The sequence below is a fragment of the Zingiber officinale genome, chromosome 4A (assembly GCF_018446385.1).
Source record: "Zingiber officinale cultivar Zhangliang chromosome 4A, Zo_v1.1, whole genome shotgun sequence".
In the NCBI taxonomy this organism is placed as follows: Eukaryota; Viridiplantae; Streptophyta; class Magnoliopsida; order Zingiberales; family Zingiberaceae; genus Zingiber; species Zingiber officinale.
The window spans coordinates 114,741,816-114,763,657 of NC_055992.1; the positions used below are offsets into that span (position 1 = coordinate 114,741,816).

Genomic DNA, 21,842 nt, shown 5'->3' on the forward strand with positions numbered 1-21,842 from the left:
TGCCCGTAACTCAAAAAGGAAAAAGACAAGAGGCCCAAGCAAAACAAGCACAAGAATCTCAAGGTCACTTGGGACGAAAGCTCATTATCTGAGTCAGAAATAGAAGCATACACTGATCTAGCACTAATGGCTAGCTACAGAGAACTTGTTAGAGTCGATTTGTAGCTGGGGGGTGAATAGCTCGTCATGCTTCGATTGCTTGCTTTGATGATGTTATTGTAGCGGAAAACACTCAAGCAATGCTCACAATGCTAACACAAGGGATTTACTTGGTATCCACCTCAAGAAGAGATGATTAATCCAAGGATCCACACACGACACACTCTCTACTATGAAAAACACTCATTCTTGGTAACTACCAGATGTGGAGAAATCTCATACAACACTCACACAATATACAACTCAACGCCAGAAAAAAATACAAGAGCACAAAGGAAAAACCTCTTCTTGCTTGACCTTGTTATAGATGATCGCCTCTTGAACCTTGGAAGTGCAGCAGCACTTGTCCCCAAGAGCTTCCAAGAACTGGCAGAGAAAGTCACGTGAGCTGGAGAGCAAGAGTTGTAGCATTTGAGCTCGTCGTCGCCTTTATATCTGTGCTTCTAGGGCTCCCAATCGATTGGGCCTCTGTTACGAACCACAAGTGTACGGTTACGTCGTCAATAATAAAAAGAATATCGAATCCACAGGGACTGGTTATAATCATTAAAGATATCTCAAAAGCAAATTAGCTAAACGATCGAATAAAAGATTATATGACCTAAGAAACAACTAAAGAATAGAAGTAATGGTTAAATGCAAAAACTCAGTTTTGTGAAGGTTCTAGGAGTTTTGGTTTCTTTGTGATATTCATTAATGAAGAACAGTCTACCAATTCTATCCTCAATTGAAATGTATTTGCAAGAAGTCATCGGTTGTTTCCTGCAGAAAACAACGATCAAGGACTCTTATCTAAACCTTAAGCAATCAAATAATTATGATCCCTATGAAGCCCGTTTAATGGGGTAGCCCTGTCACGACTGATAAAGAGGCCAACTGATAAAGAGGCCAATGTAAGAATAGTTATGATCCCTCGAGCAGATCACCATGTAAGAATGTATTTTTCATATCCAACTGATAAAGAGGCCAATGACGAATCACAGCAATTGACAGAAATAGGTGTACAGAAGACAACTTGGTAACAGGAGAAAAAGTATCCCCATAATTCAATCTGAAGATCTGAGTATAGCTTTTAGTGACGAGACGCACCTTAAGTCTGTCAATCATCCCATATGGACCAACCTTCACCATATACACCCATCGACAACCAACAACTGACTTCCCAGGTGGTAGAGGAACGAGATCCCAAGTCCCATTACTCTGTAAAGTAGAAATTTCATTGAGTATAGCTTGTTTCCATCCTGGATGGGCAAAGGCATCACCTGCAGTCTTAGGAAGAGAAACAGACGACAAGGAAGAAAGACAAGAATAATAGGAAGAAGAAAGACGATGATAACTCAAAGAAACATAGTGAGGAGAAGGATTACGAGTGGAACAGATACCCTTTCGAAGTGCAATAGGAATGTATCCAAAGATGTGTCCACGACAATCTCAAGGTTGGTCGGCGGCAAAGCAGGATGAGGACGACGTTGATAAACCTGCAAAAGAGGAGATAAGGCTAGGGATGATAGAGGCACCTCCGGAGGACAAAAGATAGTCACTGGTGCAGGTGGAAAGAAAGAAATCTCATACTGGGAAGCAGGAGGCCCAAAAAATGAAACCGAAGCAAGGAATGTGACATCAACAGAGATGAAGTACCGACGAAGAGTAGGAGAATAACACTTGTACCCTTTCTAAGACCTTGGGTGCCCAAGGAAAACACACTTATGAGACCGGGGAGAGAGTTTATCAATACTCGGATCAAGATCATGAGCAAAACATATAGAATCAAATACCCGAGATGGTAAATGATGAAGAGGATTATGTGGGTAGAGGATATGATGAGGTATTTTACCCTGGAGACTAGAAGAAGGCATACGATTGATAAGATAACACGCAGTAAGTATGGCATCACCCCAAAACTGATGAGGAACATGATAATGGAGAAGAACAGTTCAAGTGGTCTCAAGGAGATGACGATTCTTGTGTTCTGCAACCCCATTCTGTTGAGAGGTATGAGGGCAAGACGTGCAATGTAGTACACCATGAGATGCCAAGAAGGAACGAAACTGAGTAGAAAGATACTCGCGTGCATTATCACTTTGCAAAGTTCGAAGAGAAATACCAAACTGAGTTTTGATTTCATAAAAAAAAGATTGAAAAATAAAAAATAATTTTGAATGTTCCTTCATCAGATATAACCATGTACAATGGGAAAAATCATCTATAAAAGTAACAAAATATCGTGATCCCAATGTAGAAGAAACACGACTCGGACCTCAAACATCAGAATGTACTAAAGCAAAGGGGGGCGTAGCCCGACTCATAGTGCGAGGAGAAAAAGAACTACGAACATGCTTACCTAACTGACACGACTCACAAAACAAATACTCTAAGTGAGAAAGACTATGATGTAATTGTTTCAACTTATCAAGACCTGGATGTCCCAACTGAACATGAATAAGAAGTGGAGATGTCGCCGCCGAGCCAACAAGAGAGGGTTGTTGAAGCCGATAAAGTCCATGAGACTCACATCCGAAGCCAATCATCCTCCCCGTACTCCAGTCCTGTAAGAAAATAGACATTTTAGTAAAAGAAATAACACAATCAAGAGACCGAGTAAGTTGACTTATTGACAATAGATTAAAGGGAGCTCCGGGAACATAAAGAACATTATAAATGGAAAGAGACGGAGAAGGATGAACAATACCAATACCCTTGGACTCAGTTTGGGAACCATTGGTCATGGTGATAATTGGTAAATAACCAGAAGTAGTGAGAGAAGAAAATAGAGATTTATTACCAGTGATATGATCAGTGGCCTCAGAATCAAGAACCCAATGATCTGAAAAGTGAGATATGCCAGTAAAGGAGTTACTAGCGTGTACAACAGCAGCAGTGGAATCAGAAGTCTGACGATCCTCAAACCATTTCAGAAAGTCATTATAGGAAGGTTGTCGGGTCGGATCCGATGGCGGCAACGCAGCGGAAGCCGAAGAAGCAACAGAACTCTGAACGACCTGAGCAGCGCTAGGAGGTCGACCATGCAAACTCCAACACTTATCAATCGTGTGTCTTGGTCGGTGGCAGTGATCACACCAAGGACGTCCTTTGCCACCCTTATGAGGCAGAGGTCTGTTGTTATTTTGAGAGACCAAAGCTGACAAGTCACTAGGAACGGAAGGAGGCAACGTCAAGACTTTAGCAGGGACACGGAGGAGAGTCGCCCAGGTACTGTCTATGGTAGCTTCTATGGGGCTACCCAGGATCTGATCACGAACATGAGAATAATCTGAGGGAAAACCATATAAAGCCAGAGACATAAAAAAACTTCTTTCGATTTTCAAGGTCTGCAACAGGAGTGGCCACAGATGGAAGTAGTTCATTGAAGTCACAAAGAAGGCTAGAGACCTAACCCAGATACGTTGACATTGAATCCTTAATTTGATGGCCACTGACGATGGTCATGAGATCTTCACAAACTTGATAGAGTCGGCGAGAGGTGTTTGTAAAGAGTTGTTGAGCCTGTGTCCAAACATCTTTACAGGTTTTGTGAGTGCGGAAGACATTCTTAAGAGATGGATGGATGGTGGCCCGGATAATGCAACACAACTGGGCGTCAACCTTTTTCCATAGAGGACGATCGACAACTTGGACATCCTCTTCGGTTTGAGAGAGATGTATCTCATAACCCTGTCCAGCAAGTCAAAACTCAATATGAGAAGCCCAAGAGGAGTAGTTCTTACCATCCAACTGCTCAGAGGAGAGTGGTGCAGTGATGTTGTTGGTAAAGATCGAAATATCCGGCTTTGTAGTGCTGGAGGTAGCCATTGATTAGCTCGGTGAAAGAGGGTAGCAGCCCGACTCTTCGGCGACGTTGCAACACCTTGGAGACAGGCACGGAGAGAATTAAGGGTTTGCTGCGGTGCTGGAAAATTTAGGGTTTGCTGCGACGGTGTTGGAAAATTTAGGGTTTGCTGTGACGATGCTAGAAAATTTAGGGCTTGTTGCAACGGCGCTGGAAAATTTAGGGTTGCTGCGATGACGCTGGAAAAAAAATTAAAATTTAGGGTTTACTACGACAGCGCAAGGATATTCCATGCAGAAGGAAGAGCAGCGACGACCTGTGCTCGCGATCGGGAAGAAGATGCCTCTACTAGCGCGCAAGGAAAGGAGGCGGTGCTTGTGCTTGTAAGCGACGCGAGAGGGAGAAGCGAGCGACACGCGAGGGAGAGGAAGCGGCTTGTGCTCACGGGCGACGTGAGAGGGAGAAGAGAGATCGGGAGAGATTTGCCCCCGTCCAAGCATGACTAATGGCGGCAGGAATTGGTGGCGGCGGCAGAAAAATTAGGGTTTGGCTCTGATACCATGTAAAGAGAAAATCGTGTATTAGATACCACGGAATTATTGACTTATATAGAGAAGGATATACAATATAATTACAATAATACCCTTAATTACAACATAATTAGGGTTTGACTCTATTTTATTTTATTTTATTTTTAGAAAAGAGAGAAAACATGGTTTGCAAGTCTCTAAAATTTTACATTCGATGATCAATATCTAGAAAAGGGATCGGAGAAAGCATGGTTGTGGTCTACTTCTATATAAACTTAATTCTGTGGTCACATCTTTTGTGGTCATGTTTGGGATATTTGTAGTAATGGTAAAAGTTTCAAAACCTAATTGAAGTGAATGTATATAAGTTATGTATTTAGATAATAGTTTTTTGTTGGGACAGGATATATATATGTATATTGAACTGAATGTGTGTGTGTATATATATATATATATATAGAGAGAGAGAGAGAGAGAGAGAGAGAGTGTGTGTTTTGATATTGTGCGTGTGCGCACCGCGCACAATATCAATTTTCTTTTTTTTTATTATTATTTTTTAATATTTTGAATTTAAAAAATTCAATATTTCCTTATATAAATTGTAGTATATAGATATATCCCCTAAACACATTACAATACTTAGTAAATACTTAAATTTATTTCATTTTTAATTTTTCTTTTAACTAAACACTATAATCCAATTGGAAAGTCTAAACCTTAAAGGTAAAATCTTTAAAAAGAAAATTAACTTAAAAATTATAACCCAATTCAGAAATCTGAACGCAAGAAATAAAATCTAAAAAAAATTAATTAGTTTTTTAATTCAAAATTAAAAAAAAATAACAAAACACATACATTTTGAAAAAAAAAATATTTCTTTATATACGTAGCTAATACGTTACGGTATCCCTTTAACATATTACAATACTCCGTAAATACTTAAATTTATTTTATTTTTATTTTTTTAACTAAATACTATAATCCAATTGGAAAATCTAAACCCTAGAGGTAAAATATTAAAAAAAAAATTAACTGAAAAATTATATCTCAATTAGGATGTCTGAACCCTACCAATAAAATCGTAAAAAATATATTTTATTTATTTTTTTAATCAAAATTAATATATTTTATTTATTTTTTTTAATCAAAATAAAAAAAAATTATAATATACTGCGCGACGCGCATAGTCGCGCACTGTGCGCGTCGTGCAGTATATCAAAATCATGCACACAGTGCGCGACTGTGCGCGTCACGCACAATATCAATTTTCTTTTTTTTTAATTATTATTTATTTTTTTTAATATTTTGAATTTAAAAAATTCAATATTTCCTTATATAAAATTTTAGTATATAGATATATCCCCTAAACACATTACAATACTCAGTAAATACTTAAATTTATTTCATTTTTAATTTTTCTTTTAACTAAAGACTATAATCCAATTGGAAAGTCTAAACCCTAAAGGTAAAATCTTTAAAAAGAAAATTAACTTAAAATTTATAACCCAATTCGGAAATCTGAACCCTAGAAATAAAATCTTAAAAAAAATAATTATTTTTTAATTCAAAATTAAAAAAATAACAAAACACAGACATTTTGAATCAAAAAACAATATTTCTTTATATACGTAGTTAATACATTACGATATCCCTTTAACATATTACAATACTCCATAATTACTTAAATTTATTTTATTTTAATTTTTTTTAACTAAATATTATAATCCAATTGGAAAATCTAAACCCTAGAGGTCAAATCTTAAAAAAAAAATAACTGAAAAATTATATCCCAATTAGGATGCCTGAACCCTACCAATAAAATCGTAAAAAAATATATTTTATTTATTTTTTTAATCGAAATTAATATATTTTATTTATGTATTTAATCAAAATAAAAAAAATTATAATATGTTGCACGACGCGCATAGTCACGCATTGTGTGCGTCATGCAGTATATCAAAATCATATATATATATATATATATATATATATATATATATATAATAGTTTTTCTTACAAACAATACTGTTTATAATCATAGATATTTTTTTTTATCAAAGGTAATGATTTTGAAATATTGTGTGAAAAAAAATATATTATCTAACAATGATTTTTATCTATTCGCAATGTATTTTCTAATCAAGATAGACAATGATTTTTTAATTGTTGTGAAAAATATTTAAAGACAATAGTTTTAAACTAAATCTTGAAGAAAGACAACGGTGTTTATTTGTTGTCAAAATCATCTATTGCGTGTGATCAAGATTGTTACAAAATTGTCAATTACAATGGTTTTTAATTGTTGTAAAACTATTGTCTTTGGTATTAAAAGACAACAGTTTAAAATTATTGCATGTCTATTGTCTATTGTGTTCCAAGACAACGGTTTTAAACCATTATCTTTTATCACATATTTAACAACATTGCCAGTTACAATGATTTTAAAGGGTCTACAACAATAGATAAAATTCATTGTCTTTTAACTTTTTTGTTGCAGTAGGTGTCCGACAACCTGGTCACTTATCTACCGTCGGTGGCCTCTAGGCAGTTTCCGATCATCCGTCCCAACCCATACTATAACCTGGAGGGACGGTGAACTCAGGGAAAAATCTTAATCAATTATAACCGGATCACGGCTACGATTCGATCATAATTATAAGGAATTCATCTCCTACTATAATTTTTTTTTTTACCAGATGATCTAATCTAATTAGATCCCATTTGAACCAAACCAATGGACCACCGACATACTGTACTGGGACCCGGGTTAACAGACCTTCAATCAAGGGGTGCGGGTGCCTGATCCGAAACGATGAACCAACCATTCGAGTTAGAGAAAGATCGAGCGACTCGGCGTTCAGCATGTGTATCGATGAAATTTTCATGGTCATCCCCCTTGAATTGAATATTATAAGGATACACACATTGCTTTGAAAAAGTCTCCAAATCACCACAAATCAAACCTTGACTGATTTCTTACAAACAGCAGCCATGTCCATCTCTAGATATATATATATATCATATATACCAACATCCATCACCTTATGAATTCGCCGTGATTCAGAAGAATCTATACGATTAGCCACGTTTAATTAATTGATTTTGTAGCAGCATTCATCGGTCGGATTCTCGGGATCTATATCTGCCGCCATGTCCGCCTCCGCCATGCGCCGCGTCGTCGCTCCCCGCCGCGCAGCCGTCTCCAGGATCCTAGCCAATTACCAAGGAATGACGGCGGCGACGACGAGGAAGGCCGCCGCCGCCTCCACCGTCGACGTCTTCTTGAGCCACAGGGGAGTGGACACGAAGAGCACCGTGGCGGGGCTGCTCTACGACAGGTTGGCCCAGATGGGCGTCCGGCCCTTCCTCGACTGCCGGTCGATGGAGCCCGGCGACAAGATCTACGAGCGGGTCGACGCAGGAATTCGGCAGAGCCGCGTGGGCGTCGCCATCTTCTCCCCGGGATACTGCGACTCTGTTTTCTGCCTCCACGAGCTCGCCATGATGGTGGAGGCAGGCAAGAAGCTCATCCCCATTTTCTACGACGTCAAGCCGGCGGATCTCGCCATCGGCGCCACCGTCTCCTCGGCCGCGGAGTCTCCGGAGGACCTCGCACGCTACGCCAGGGCCATCCGCGAGGCCAAGCTCACCGTCGGCTTGACCTTCGACTCCAAGAAGGGGGATTGGTCGGATTTGGTGTCGAGGACTTCCAACGTCGTGCTCAAGTGCTTGAAGCAAGCAAAGGTTTGAATCAAGTGGATGTTATTATTAACAAAACAAAGTCGAGGGACCAAAAATTAATTGATTCTTTTATTTGTAATAAATTAACAATTTTTTTTTCAACATTTTATACTGCATTTTCATCCACAATTCAAATGGATGTACGCATAAAATAAAATGTACATTGCAGTGTTTTATTGTAATAAATTTTTTTCTAATTGATATCCAAGTCTTCTGTCTATTTAACATTGATTGATCAATAGGCTACCAAAATAAATCAAACACATGATAAATCACAAATTCTGAATACCTAATCTATCATCTAACCACGACGTGTAATAAAGGTTTTTTTTTTAATTTTATTATGGAGGGTGGCAATCAACTCCAAATTGGTGTAGCTTTCGAATTCTGAAAATTAGTAAAAGTAAAAGTCAAAATTATTTGCTCTACAACGATAGGTCAACAAACCAGTGCATAAGTGACGAGTCGAGGAATTGTTTGTGCCAATTGAATAATTGATCAAAATTGCTTCGTGACGTACGCGGTGAGGTCATCGGCCGATAGTTAGATAGTTTGCGTGGACAAAGAGTTGAGTCTTTTAACCGTCAAATTCAAGTCAACATATCGTCAAATATTTGAAATTCAACAATGAATCGATTTATTTGCCGGTTCATTAGGGAAATTGAATCCTATACCGTTAAGGAGGTTAATAATCTTAACTTGGTTAGATTCCAGGTAGAAGCCCTGACTTGGTTAAAGTAGACTCTACATGGCATGCTTCTGACTCAGTCAAAAGAGGTTTGAGTTGTCTAAGTGGATGCCATTACAAACGTTGATTAGGGATTATAATTTTCCTCGTAGGTTTGGAATCTCATGGGGAAAACTTGAAATGGGGATAGGGATCTCCGATTTTTCGAGGATGGGACGGGTTTAGGGCGGGTATAGGAATACTATCGTCATCCCCGAACCCGTCCCGAATATTATTATTATTATTATTAAATAATAATATGATTTTTTAAAAAATATTAATAATAGTGTTAATATTAATATTAAATTTTTTGAAAATATTATTAATAATAATATTATTGATATTGATATTAATATTAATATTATCATTAATAATTATTATTAAATAATAATAATAATATAAAATAAATTTAGAAATGAGGCGGGGATGGGGAATCTCCGAACCCGTGGTTTCGGATTCGGGAAATCCTCGAACCCGAAAAAATGAGAACGGGGTGAGAATGGGAATGACAAACCCGCCCCCGCCCTGCCCCATTGTCATCCCTAACGTTGATGCTATGGGCGCATGAGTTAAAGGACGTCAGATGATGAAAGATCACAACGGTCTGAGACTCTGAGTTAAAATGACATCGGATGATGACAGGTCACAGCAGGAGCAACCTAAGGACATATGTAATGCTAATTTATTATAATATATATTCATCATCTCATAAAAAAAAAATATATAAGGTTCATTGTCACATAGTCATTATAACATTATATCTCTTTTAACATTAATATTCATTATTTATGGATTCCACCATCCACTCACTCATCTCTTTTATTATTTTTTAAAATAATATTACAAATTTTATAATTAAAAAATATATATAAAAAATTAAGAGAGTGTGTATTTAGAGTGCTCAAATCTTTAAACACCCTTTCTCTTCTCTCTTCTCTCTTATAAGTGGATATTATAATATCCACTCATAATGAAAAGAGGATGTTAAATGAATATTATAATATCCGTTTAATATCTTATTGAGGATATTCTAATAGGTACTGAACAAATATAGTTAATTCATATTCCTAGTTTATTACCCCTGATCCTCTCTAAGTTCATTATGTGATTTCAATCTTTTATCAAGTGAATTCATCTAAAAATATTGTCGTCAAAATTTTAATTGAGTTTTTTCTTTATAACTTTGATCCCTTAAAAAGAAAAATTCCAATTAAATAAATTGATAAGGTAAAAAAATATAAAAATTATACTTTATGTACAAAATTTAGGTAATTTAAATGATAATTCTTTTCCAGATGAAATCACTCGATGAAAAGTTTAACTAGGAGGAAACCAAGGATAAAGCATCAAAAGATCTGAACTGAAGTTGTAGTTGCCAGAAGGAAGGGATGCCTTTTTCTCCTTATAAAAGGTACTCATCCCATAGTCGAAGGTATGATTAATCACAAGATTGCCTTTTTACTCATTCTTCGTGCATTTTCTATATTTTCATCTCTAATTATCGAAACATTCATGCTAAGGTGCGTCTTGATCTTCTTCTAGCCTCATATTAATATCTCCTAAAGACGACATATCCTCTAAGATTTCTAGCGCACTAAAATTGGGGATGATAATATGTAGGATTTAGATATAATTTTATATTCTTCGTACTCATTCCTATTTATTATATTTATATTCATATCCATCTCCATACCCATTGGATATTTAACTTTCATAATCATTCCGATACCCATCAGATTTTCGGGTATCCATATCCTACCCATCATCGTATTACTCCCTACCATTCTCATTTTTTTTTAAAAAAAAATATTTCAATGTACCTGTCAGCTCTTCCTCGTCTCGCGCTCCTTCGATCGGGTGAACATTTCCCGTGAAAAAGAAGATAAGATACGTGTTGATGACCGGATAAAGAGACAAACTAAGTCTTTTTTTAGACGAAAAGCGAGCTAAATTTTTTCCTTTCTCAATAAAAAATGAGGTTATATATATATAGTAGGATTTTACCACATCTGTCTCCGTACCCATATCCGAATACTCATTTACTATAATTGGGTATAAAAATTTCCTCCATATCCTCCTCTATTCGGGTCGGATGTCGAATTATCCATCGAATTCAGATGAAATTGTCATCCCTAACTAAAGTGTCATCTACAAAACGCTCGACTTGCTGACTGCTGACTCGTCAATAAGTGATCTTGACCGCTAAGAGCCGACTATCTGAAATCCGTCTTGACTCATCAACAATTGACTTGCTGATAGTTGCCTCATCGTTAGTTGCCCCCTTAAAATTCAACTAGTGGAGAACCGACTTATTAGTTCCGGTACAACCAATAAGAGAGAGACTTATTGGTTACAATTATACCCTTCTCGTTCTTTCGACTTGAGTTAGACAAACACTTAATAATTAAAAAGGAAATACGTATAAATAAATACTAGGCTATCGAAATTTACTTGGTTTGCAACCTGAAAGGTTGCTAATCAAAGACAATAAAAGCTCCAATAGAAATATCTCATTTTGCCAAATGCGGAGTAGCCTCTTACAACGTTGAAAACATAGAAGCGTAAAAATAGAATTGGAAATTAAAGCTTAGAATTCATTAACAAGTATTGTGTTAAACTCTTAGGATCAGGGTTTCATTTATAGTATATAAGTCGAATTTATCCGTTGGCTGATGTGGCAACTTCAGGCACATAGAGTATGTCTGGGCGACCCAGTGGTGTACTCTATATGCTTCGCAACAACTCTTAAACGACTTTAGGATAATGATTTATCCTCACCGAAGCGCTTGGATTGGTCCGGACGCCTGGAATGTTGCTGATATGGACTCCAAACGCCATCTTTAATAATGTCTCGACGAGGTGCATGTTTTGTACTAGGCTGGTTTGAGCGCCCAGACCTGTCCAGGTGCCTGAACTTGGTCTAGGCATCATGTTGACTTGTCCGATTTCTACTCTGATTGGTTGGGTGATTTTTCGGCCATCCAAAGTTGAGTTTACCCGAACCCAATTTCAGTTTTTTTTTCGAACAATTTTCGACTCCGACTTTTCATTTTTCGGAAGCACTATACGCATCCTTCTCGTCCGCTGATGTATTCTTCCACAATATCACGTCCCTCGAATGTACCAAACTCTTCAACTTATTCTCATATAATTTTTCTTGTTAGTTATATCTTTCGCTCAATTTTTTATATTTTTAAATGCCTGGACACTTAGATATACTATATTAAAATTCATGCAAAATACTTACGCGACTCTATACTTCGAGGATAGCAATTGATTTATCAAGAAGTCAATCAGAAAAAATTCAGTAAGGAGTTGACACATCTCTCATGTCCCTTTCGGACCGAAACATACACCTTTGTCTACTCGGATAGAAATCATAGGATGGTCCGTTGTGCGGTTCAACCAAGGCACTGGACCAGGAATCGGTCAATCAACTTAAATCCACATCGGATCATTTAAAATGTTTTTTTATAATCGGTTCAAAAAGCGTTGGAGAACCGGTTTTGTTGGACCGGCGGATTGATGACCACGTGCCGCCGCCGTAGAAGGTAGAACGAGAGACACGTCGTCGGCAGTTAAAAATGGAAATCAATGTCGTTTCCTGTCGGGTCAAAATTGATGAACCGGTCTTCTCTATGACCGGTTCAGCAATTCAACAAAAGGGCATCTCTTTCTTTTAGATCGTTTGACTATGAACGAACTGCATGCAGAGCTGCCAATTCGCATGAATCATGAAACATGAATGAATAGTTCACAGTGCAACAATCCCTCTCACAGCAATCGCCTGATCCATAATTCTGATGCTGATCTATAAATTTCAATCTCTTTCCCCTTCCACAGTGTATCGATCGGCGAGATGAAGGCCCCAAGGTCTGCTGCCGTCACCATGTTTCTGGCACTGCTTATGGCGGCGTCTCCTTTGCTCAATTCCGGCGCTGCGCCATTGCCAGGGGCGGCCAAATGCGGAGGCCGGCTTCTCCTTTTGCTCCCCTGCATGGCCTTCGTCGAGGGAAATGCCGGCGACCCGACCGATGCCTGCTGCGACAACCTCGTCAACCTCTACCGCGACGACCCGGACTGCCTCTGCCCGCTCCTCGCCGTCGCACTCGCCATGCCGCCTGTCAACCGCACGCTGACGCTCCAGCTCCCCGTGCTCTGCCGCCTCAACCTCACTGCCAGCTCGTGCTCAGGTATGTGTTGAACAAATTACATTTGATGATCTAAAAACTATACGCTGAGCTTCGATTCTTGTTCTGCTTTCTAGCGGCCCTGTCTCCGGCTACTTCTCCGCCGTCTCTTGCTCCTCCTCCAGCTTCGGGTTTGCTTTGACGACTTGGTTAATTAATATAATTAATCTATACTCTAATTTTTCACTTCGTTTAACTTTGGTTGGACGTTCACTCGCAGAATTGCCGGCGTTGCCACCCCCTCCGCCGCCGGCGACGTTGAGCAACCAAGTGTTGGGGATGAATCGGGGAGGAAGGTTGAGCGTTGGAGAAGCCTCGCCGGTTTTTGCAGTTGCTGTGATCTTGATTGTGTTGATGGCCGATGTTTGCGCATGAGCCGTTAAACTACATAATTATTACGCAATTAGTGCTAATGAATGAGAAAAATCTTTGGGTAAATAAAAAACTCGACGAAGGCTGTAGATGAAATTACTTAATTTCTATGGGAGCAAATGCAAAAACACCATAATAAAATTAATTAAACAAATATCCCCTTGTCTGGCCAGCTCATCGATCCGTGTGACCTGCGCGACAACCATCCACCATTCAACCGCGGACGTCATCGGCTAATCGCAGCCGTCCGCTCCGCTAGTGTCCTCATGCGACCTCCTTTTTATTCCCTGTAAGTTTTCACTTATTCCTCTAAAATCTTTCGCCTTCTTTCCCCTCCACTTGTTCTGCACTAGCCGGTTCCCAATCCTTCTCCACCTCAATCGCGCCGCCCTCGCTATGGCTTCTGCTGCGGAAGAAGACGGCAAGGCGTATCCCAAGGTTGGTAGATTCGATTGGTTTTTGTGTCTGCGTTTGTGTTTGACTGTGTTGACTCGATCCGGAAAGACGGCAATCAATGGGTTCTTCTCGCTGTTGCAGATGATCATGGAGGCGATCTCGGTGCTCGGCGACGCGGACAGGTCGGCCATTTCGAATCATATCGAGTCCAACAACCACGACTTGCCGCCGGACCACGCGTCGCTGCTCGAGGCGCACCTCGACCGCCTGAGGGAGAGCGGGGAGCTACTGCTCGTCGACGAGAAGTACTCGAAGCCAGGGGGATCGCAGGCGACAGCGAAGCGCGGCCGCGGCCGGCCGCCGAAGCCGAAGCCGGATGTGTTAACCGGTGCGGAGCTCCCTTCGCCGCGGCCGCGGGGGCGGCCGCCGAAGGCCAAGGATCCGCTTGAGACGGCGGTTAAGAAGGCGGCCGCCGGGTTCCCCCGCGCCCGAGGACGCCCCCCGAAGGCGGAGAAGGCTGCGGGGTCCACACCGAGCGGCGCCGTGGTGGTCGGCGTGAAGAGGGGGCGCGGCCGGCCGCCGAAGGCAAAGCCTGCGCTGGTGGCGGAAGCGGTGTGAGCGGCCATGGTCGCGCACTGTTGTGGCTTAGTTGTTCCAAAGATTTGACATTAGGATCTTCGTGTATGGTAGATCACGGTGATGTTAATCTACGTGTAAAATCTTAATTTGATCCCAAGAAGGAAAAAAATCTTGCCCGAATTCTTGTGTCGTTGCGTGGCGATATAGATTGACTGTTCGATTGGTTTACACGTATCGAATCATGCACCACCAGGCAATGCCAAATCTGAGTTCGATAGGGCAAAGAGCAAGAACGATAAAAATGTCAATGCTAAATCTAAAGCTTACTCAAATGGTAAATTACCTGAGAGTGTTATTTGGGCCCAATAATCGATGACGGCCCAGTTTTTATTGACGCGGTGAATCCAGAAGGTTCTTCCATTGTCCCGCAGCTCTGGAATCATCCTCTGTGATCTTTATCAGCACGGAATAGAAGAGAGATCGGAAGAAGCAGAAATGGCGGAGTTATCCTTCTTCGGCAACCCCTTCCGGCGCTTGCTGTGGAGTCCTCTGATCTTGGCTGGATCGTCTTCCCTTGCCGCCATGGACTGGCTCGAGACCCCTTCCGCCCACATATTCAAGTTCGACCTCCCAGGTTCGCGCCTTTTCTCTTCGTCCTTTTATAGTTTTCAAGGTTTTCGATGGAACTTGGAACCGGCGGCGAGCTTCTCGCAGGGTTCGGGAGTGAGGACGTGAAGGTGCAGCTGGAGGAGGGGAACGTGCTCAGCGTCCAGGCGGAGGAGAAGCAAAAGGAGAAGCAGAGGCAGAAGGAAGCGGTGTGGCACGTGACGGAGCGAGGGCGGGGCAGCCTCGCGCGGCGCATCGCGCTGCCAGAGAACGTGAGGGCGGAGCAGATCAAGGCGCAGGTGGAGAACGGCGTGCTCACCGTCGTCGTACCCAAGGAACCCATCCCACCGAAGGCCAAGCCCAGGACCATCGCCGTCACCAGCAAACTCTGACGGATCTTCGATGCATCGATGAATCCAAAACGAACTATTGTAAATCGTACAAAGTTATTGCTAAATAAATGCCACTTTTGTGCATGAATGTCGATCGTTCTACTGATCTTTTCATAATTCTGTGTTTTGTTTAATTCTCGAAACAATGGAGGATAATTCATTTTAATTATTTTTTGGAAGATATCAAAAACATAATTGACTATTCACGATAAATACTTCCTCGACTGCGCCGAACCTTCTTGTCTCTGTTTCTCCATGCCTTTGAATCTGATGAGCAGCTGCAGCTACAGCTTCTCCCCCACCCGAACTCTCTTTCCCTCCCTCTCTCCCTCCGATTCCCCTCACAAATCATCGCCTCCTCCCACCCTGGTCATCCGCAAGGACAAACCGATCGAAGTTCTCCAATCCGTCGCCTCCGGAGCAGACAAGAACTTGGTCTACTACTCTTCCCGCATCCAGTCATGCATGGACTCGCGCTCCTTCGACTCCGGCAAGTCAATTCAAGCGCAGATGGAGGACGAAGGAATCGTGCCCGACACGTTCTTGCAGACGAAGATCTTGATGCTGTACGCTAATACAGCCGAGCCGAGCGACTTAGTACATGCGCGGAAGATATTCGATAAAATGGCCGACAGAAACTCCACTACTTGGAACACAATGATACTAGCTTATGCGCGGGCGAGTGACCATATGGAGGTCCTTCAGCTCTTTTCCCGGATGCATGAGTGTGGAGCAGTCCCGGATAAGTTCACGTTTCCGAGTGTTATCAAAGCTTGTCTTGCTCTAGAGGCTGAGGGAGGAATTCAGCTGCTGCATGGCTTGATCATCAAGCATGGTTTTGGTCGGGATGTGGTCGTTGGCACTGCTTTGGTTGATGTTTATGCGAACCTTGGTTGTCTAGAGGATGCTGAAACTGCTTTCAGTGAGGTTGATGGGGTAAATGTTGTCACTTGGAATGCAATCATCAGCGGCTATGTAGGGGCATTGAGTTGGGAAGAGGCTTGGAACAGTTTCCATCGCATGCAGGAGGATGCCAGTGTGTGCCCAAGCCATTCTACTCTATCTTTGGCTGCTCGAACTTGTGGTGCTTTGAGGTCACTGGACAGAGGAAGACAAGTTCATGCGAAGGCGATGGCTCTTGGCTATGACTCTGATGTGTTCGTGCAAAATTCTCTCATTGATATGTATGCTGAGTGTGGTGATCTAGAAGGTTGCGAGTTGGTATTTCATCTAATAAAAGAAAGAAGTCAAGTGAGTTGGAACTCCATCGTATCTAGTTATGTTCGTCTCAGATACTATGAGGAAGCCTTGCACATGCTTCTCAGAATGCAGCAAGCTGGTTATCAGTATGACAGGTTCAATCTTGGAAGTGCCTTAACATCATGTGCTGCCTTAGCAGATTCAGAGACTGGTCGAGCAATTCATGGATACTTAGTGAGGAGATTGTTAGATTCTGATGTTGTGCTGGGCAGTGGCATCATCGATATGTATGGAAAATGTGGCTGTATGAGAGAGGCTCATTGGGTTTTCAACAAACTGAGGAAGAGAAATATAGTGTCTTGGAATTCTCTTATGGCAGGGTTTGTGCTAGAGGAAGCGACAGAAGTTGTCATTGAGCTTTATCATCAAATGGAATTAGCAAACATTAATCCTGATCAATTCACGCTTGGTGCTTTGTTGAGCCTCTTTGCCAATCAAGGGAATACAGACCTTGGGAAACAGATTCATGCCAGTATTATTAGGAAGATCACTAGACCAAACTTAGTACTAGAGACCGAACTAACTCACATGTATGCAAGGTGTGGAAGATTAAGGGATGCACATAACGTTTTCAATCGGATGCCGAAAAAGAATGCCTACTCATGGAATTCTTTCATCGAAGGATGCTTGAAATGTAACAAGGCTATGGAAGCTCTCAGAATCTTTCGCAAAATGCAGTTCAACGGAGTAGTGCCGGATTCCTTTTCTTTGTCAAGTGCACTTACTGCTATATCTCATCTTTCGACTTTACAAAAAGGAAAAGAAATCCATGGTTTCGCAGTGAAGAAAATGCTCATAGATCATGATGTTACTCTCTGCATTCTTATCGATATGTATGCCAAATGCGGGTGCATTGATTATGCTTATAGGATGTATGAGAGGGCACCGAAGAAGAAGGGTTTGATCCTCAATAACATCATGATTTCTGCATTTATTAGTCATGAGAAAATCAGCTATGCTAGGAGAATATTCGATAAGATGGAAGAAAAGAACATAATATCCTGGAACTCAATGTTGATTGGGTATGGCAAAGGTGGTTTTGATAGGGAAGCACTCCAATTGTTTCAGGAATTCACCGTCGAAAGAGGTAATTATGAATGCTCAACTCTGGTGCCAATTTTCAACTTATGTGCAAGTTTACCTTCAGCTGAGTTCGGGAAGCAACTCCATGCTTTAGCGACGAAATTGCCCGGTAATTCAGTTGTTTTAGACAGTGCAATAGTCGATATGTATGCGAAATGTGGATTGATTGAAGAAGCAAGAGAGTTCTTCAACAGGATGAAAGAAAGAAACATCTTGACATGGAACACCATTATCTCCAGCTACTCGAAGCACGGCCAAATCGAAGCAGTCTTTTCGCTTTACAACCAGATGCTAAGTGAAGGAATACTCCCAAATGACATCACATTCCTCTCCATTCTATCAGCTTGCAGCCATACAGGCTTGCTAGAAGAGGGTTTGGATACTTTTGTGTCCATGTCGGAGGACTATGCCGTAGAGCCAAGGTTAGAGCATTACAACTGTATGGTGGATCTTCTCGGCCGTGCAGGTCTCTTGAATGATGCAAAGGAAATGATACTCAGAATGCCAATGGAGCCAGACAAATCCACTTGGGCTGCTCTCCTTGGAGCATCAAGGAATCATATCGATATCGATATCGGAAGATTTGCAGCTGATAAGCTTTTCGAGTTAGACCCTGCTAACTCCGGGCATTACCGTCTGATGGCTAATCTCTATGCATCAGCAGGGAGGTGGAAAGAGGCTGATAAGATGTGGAAATTGATGAAAGAAAGGAGAGCTATGAGTGCGCCTGCATCTAGCTGGATTGAGATTGGCAATCAAATTCAAGTTTTTCATGCTGGGGATCTGAAGAAACTTATGCCACTCTCAGGATCATCAACGCAGTGAGTCTTCTTCAAACCAGGGAGCATTTTGATATTAATAGAACTTTAGGTACCTTTTTGAAAAAAATGGGTTATAACTTGGGAGCATTTCTATGGGCCAGTCCGGCCCATCGAAGTTCGAGTTATGCAACCCTAGAAAGGTGCTCTAGGGTTTCAACAACTATTTAAACTCGCAATCCAGCCTCCAGGGCCAGTCCTCCTCCTCTTCTGCTCTGTTTAGTTTGTTCTTCTTATTCATGGTTTTCTGCAGGGTATTCTTCCCTTAATGATCCTCTTGTTCTATTGTATCTTCGCTCTCGATGACGATCAACGAGCAGACGGGCGGACAGAATCTGATGCCGTGTTGAATGTCTGCAATCTTAAGTGCTTTCCTCTGAAAGCATCTGAGAGAGACCCCATCAACTCTACTTCCTGCTGCTATATTTTTTTTTCTTCGTTGATTTTGCATTGTCGAATACGGATTTATGGCTTCAAATTTCGGTTTATGATTTATCCATCGCCCACTTGCATCGGTTACCTTTCTCTCAGGTGCTAGATCTGTAACCTGAGGGCAAAACTGATGCAGAAATCTAAATGGTTGGCTTACCAGCTCATTGCATGTCTTTTGGATTGGTTGCTCTGGTGTCAAATGGTCCAATCGAAATCCATCTCAAGCTTCATTCTTATGCGAAGATCGTATTTTCTTGATCTTTCAGTCCTTCGCTGAGATATTGGATTTTTTTTCTTATTTCAGTTGATTTTGTATTGGATTGGATTCAAACATGCTCTCTGAAATTTGAAATTTGAAATTTTCTTATTTGATTTCTTCTTCTTAACTTTTAGATTGAATGAAGTTGGCAAGTGATGTGATTTCAAATCTTATCCTACACACTGAATTCATTTTGTGGACTAACTACTCCGCTTATTATCTGATGCCAATTTCTATTTACTTTCTTCAATTGCTTTCTATTTTTTTTGTTTTGAATTTATTAATTCATTCAAAAGTTCTTTGTTTCTTGCGATACATGTTTACGTTGAATTGTTCAATTCAATCATCGTTTTGAATTTGTTTTTTGTTTCTTGCGAAATTTCAATTGTTTTATAAAATAAACAATTCTTTGGATCAAAATAAATTCTTCCATAAATTTAGCTTCTTTTTATCAATGGATATAAATCATATGGGTTGGTTTTTAAATTATAAAAATGAGATGATATATAGAATTTAAGTGCTTAAAAATTTGATCTTTTTTTTAGGTTTTCATTGTAAACCATGCACTAATAGCACAAATAGCACGGCGACGGTTTGTTCCTAAAATGCATGATCAAGATCAATAGAGAAAATGCACAACTACCACGGTGAAGACATGCTTCAAGTCTCCAACAAATCCATAGTTAACATCAATAGCTTCAATTGCAAGTTTTTTAAAACACTCAAGCCATCACCTAACTCATGGAGTTTTTTTTAACATTGTTGTCTATGTTGAAATTGATGAATAATGTTCAATTTCTAGATAATTATAATGGGAAGTTGTTTTTAAATCTGTAATAAAAATTTTAATTTCCTGATCAGTTAGACAAAATATATTTTCATTCCCTCACAAATAAATTTATCTATCTTTCGTTTTAATTAATCCCCTTTTATGTATTTTCAATATTGGTTTTTATCTAAATCATTGACAATCATGTCCATCGAATGGAATACTGCCCAAAAATTGGATTTTTGAAGTAAAACATTATCCTTAAATCATTGGGTTTTTGCATAAAATTGATTTATGAATTAAATGATCTTGAATTGATATGAAATTACTGTTTATCTCTTATTATTATATTCATGTTCTCAAATATTAATTTGATTCAATATATTAAGAATAATATTTTTTAAATCTAATTTGTATTCAAAAAATTATTATTCCTAATATATTCGGTCAAATTATTATTTAAAGTCATGGATATAATCAGAAGAGTTAGACGAATACATAGTAATTAGTTTCATGTTAATTTGAGGTAATTTAGGAACATTTAAAAGATTATTGTTCTTAATATATTATGTCAAATTAATGTTTAAATGCATAAATATAATCAGAAGAAGTAGACAAACACATATTAATTAGTTTCATATCAATCCGAGGTCGTTTTATTTATTAGTCAATTTTGGACAAAATTAGTTGATGGACCAAATGATTTTGGATTAGCATAAAATTAGATTCTATATGTTCGACTAGTTTTCCTGATTATATCAATGCCCTCAAACATTATTTTGACCTAATATATTAGAAATAATGATTTTTTGATCACTAATTAAAATTATCAAACATATTCGTGTTCAAAAAATCATCGCTTTCAATATATTGAGTCAAATTAATGTTTGAGAACATGAATATAACAAAAAATGTAGACAAACTCATAGGAAATAATTATATGTCAATCTTCAATGCCGCATAAAATCGATTGTTTGGTTAATCAATCGATTTTACCTAAAATCAACTTTCATAAAAAAAAAGAAGCAAATTAGTTGATTGATTTAAAAAACCACACAACTGATTTACTTAAAATTTTGATATTTTGGCATAAAGTAAAATTGATTCAACTGATTTAAAAAAATCAATCCACTAATTTGCTTAAAACTTTGACGTTTCGGCATAGAGCAAAATCGATTTGACTGATCAAAAAAATCAATCGACTAATAGGGGTAAACCAGTAAATGAGTACTTGATTTGGTAATTTTAAAACTACCCTAGTTGTTGTGTTGAAAGATGCTAACGATGATCTTTCACAATTACTTATTTTGTAGTGGATACCGAGAATGATATTAATTGGGAATGATTTTGTTATCATTTGAGAAGTGTCATACTTTTATGTTAAAGCATTCCGTTCAATGAGTTCACATGTTTCTCCGATAGACATCCCTGGGCTTACAAAGATAGTTGAGTAATTATTTGTGGGTAGTCATCATTTGTATCGTTTGAGGCATTTAGTAAATAGTTTTATGAAGCAGGTAAATTAATTAATTATTTTCATCTAGGAAAATTTTACTTTAATTTTTATATTAATAAATGTTTTGAGGGCAACTTCAAATGTTTTGTGATCCTGTCCGAACTATGAGTTGATGAAGGCTGGGGACGTGGTGCCCTTTGCTCGGTTCGTGTAAACGGTGGGACGAGATGGACCTTCGACAAATCTGCAACAAAGTCGGGCCGGGAAGGGATTCTCGGCGACGACC

At 39.6% G+C, this 21,842-nt stretch overlaps 5 protein-coding genes and 1 non-coding gene across 6 annotated transcripts; all 6 read left to right on the forward strand.

Moving 5' to 3' along the window:
* The first annotated feature begins 7,626 nt into the window (after positions 1-7,626).
* Positions 7,627-8,226, forward strand: LOC121972651 (TIR-only protein-like). The gene has a single exon (XM_042524302.1). It carries the CDS (start codon positions 7,627-7,629, stop codon positions 8,224-8,226), a length of 600 nt encoding a protein of 199 aa, XP_042380236.1.
* Positions 8,227-12,803: 4,577 nt separating this feature from the next.
* Positions 12,804-13,509, forward strand: LOC121972652 (non-specific lipid transfer protein GPI-anchored 10-like). Its single transcript, XM_042524303.1, has 3 exons — positions 12,804-13,137; positions 13,212-13,265; positions 13,355-13,509. The coding sequence occupies exons 1-3, from the start codon at positions 12,804-12,806 to the stop codon at positions 13,507-13,509; spliced, it is 543 nt and encodes a 180-aa protein (XP_042380237.1).
* Positions 13,510-13,785: 276 nt separating this feature from the next.
* On the forward strand, positions 13,786-14,661 carry LOC121970652 (HMG-Y-related protein A-like). The gene is made up of 2 exons (XM_042521489.1): positions 13,786-13,944; positions 14,044-14,661. The coding sequence occupies exons 1-2, from the start codon at positions 13,903-13,905 to the stop codon at positions 14,518-14,520; spliced, it is 519 nt and encodes a 172-aa protein (XP_042377423.1). The 5' UTR covers positions 13,786-13,902; the 3' UTR covers positions 14,521-14,661.
* A 146-nt stretch (positions 14,662-14,807) lies between these two features.
* LOC121970653 (16.0 kDa heat shock protein, peroxisomal-like) lies at positions 14,808-15,567 on the forward strand. Its single transcript, XM_042521490.1, has 2 exons — positions 14,808-15,115; positions 15,196-15,567. The coding sequence occupies exons 1-2, from the start codon at positions 14,977-14,979 to the stop codon at positions 15,477-15,479; spliced, it is 423 nt and encodes a 140-aa protein (XP_042377424.1). The 5' UTR covers positions 14,808-14,976; the 3' UTR covers positions 15,480-15,567.
* A 140-nt stretch (positions 15,568-15,707) lies between these two features.
* On the forward strand, positions 15,708-20,209 carry LOC121970651 (pentatricopeptide repeat-containing protein At2g03380, mitochondrial-like). The gene is made up of 2 exons (XM_042521488.1): positions 15,708-18,643; positions 19,877-20,209. The coding sequence occupies exons 1-2, from the start codon at positions 15,735-15,737 to the stop codon at positions 19,887-19,889; spliced, it is 2,922 nt and encodes a 973-aa protein (XP_042377422.1). The 5' UTR covers positions 15,708-15,734; the 3' UTR covers positions 19,890-20,209.
* LOC121974076 lies at positions 19,476-19,562 on the forward strand. Its single transcript, XR_006109940.1, has one exon. It is a non-coding gene; the product is annotated as a small nucleolar RNA R16 (small nucleolar RNA).
* Positions 20,210-21,842: the final 1,633 nt, after the last annotated feature.

Coding starts and splice junctions, on each gene's coding strand:
- LOC121972651 (XM_042524302.1), top strand. CDS start 7,627: ATGTCCGCCTCCGCCATGCGCCGCGTCGTCGCTCCCCGCCGCGCAGCC.
- LOC121972652 (XM_042524303.1), top strand. CDS start 12,804: ATGAAGGCCCCAAGGTCTGCTGCCGTCACCATGTTTCTGGCACTGCTT. Junction 13,138..13,211: donor CACTGCCAGCTCGTGCTCAG/GTATGTGTTGAA, acceptor TCTGCTTTCTAG/CGGCCCTGTCTCCGGCTACT. Junction 13,266..13,354: donor TGCTCCTCCTCCAGCTTCGG/GTTTGCTTTGAC, acceptor GTTCACTCGCAG/AATTGCCGGCGTTGCCACCC.
- LOC121970652 (XM_042521489.1), top strand. CDS start 13,903: ATGGCTTCTGCTGCGGAAGAAGACGGCAAGGCGTATCCCAAG. Junction 13,945..14,043: donor ACGGCAAGGCGTATCCCAAG/GTTGGTAGATTC, acceptor TCGCTGTTGCAG/ATGATCATGGAGGCGATCTC.
- LOC121970653 (XM_042521490.1), top strand. CDS start 14,977: ATGGCGGAGTTATCCTTCTTCGGCAACCCCTTCCGGCGCTTGCTGTGG. Junction 15,116..15,195: donor ATTCAAGTTCGACCTCCCAG/GTTCGCGCCTTT, acceptor AGCTTCTCGCAG/GGTTCGGGAGTGAGGACGTG.
- LOC121970651 (XM_042521488.1), top strand. CDS start 15,735: ATGCCTTTGAATCTGATGAGCAGCTGCAGCTACAGCTTCTCCCCCACC.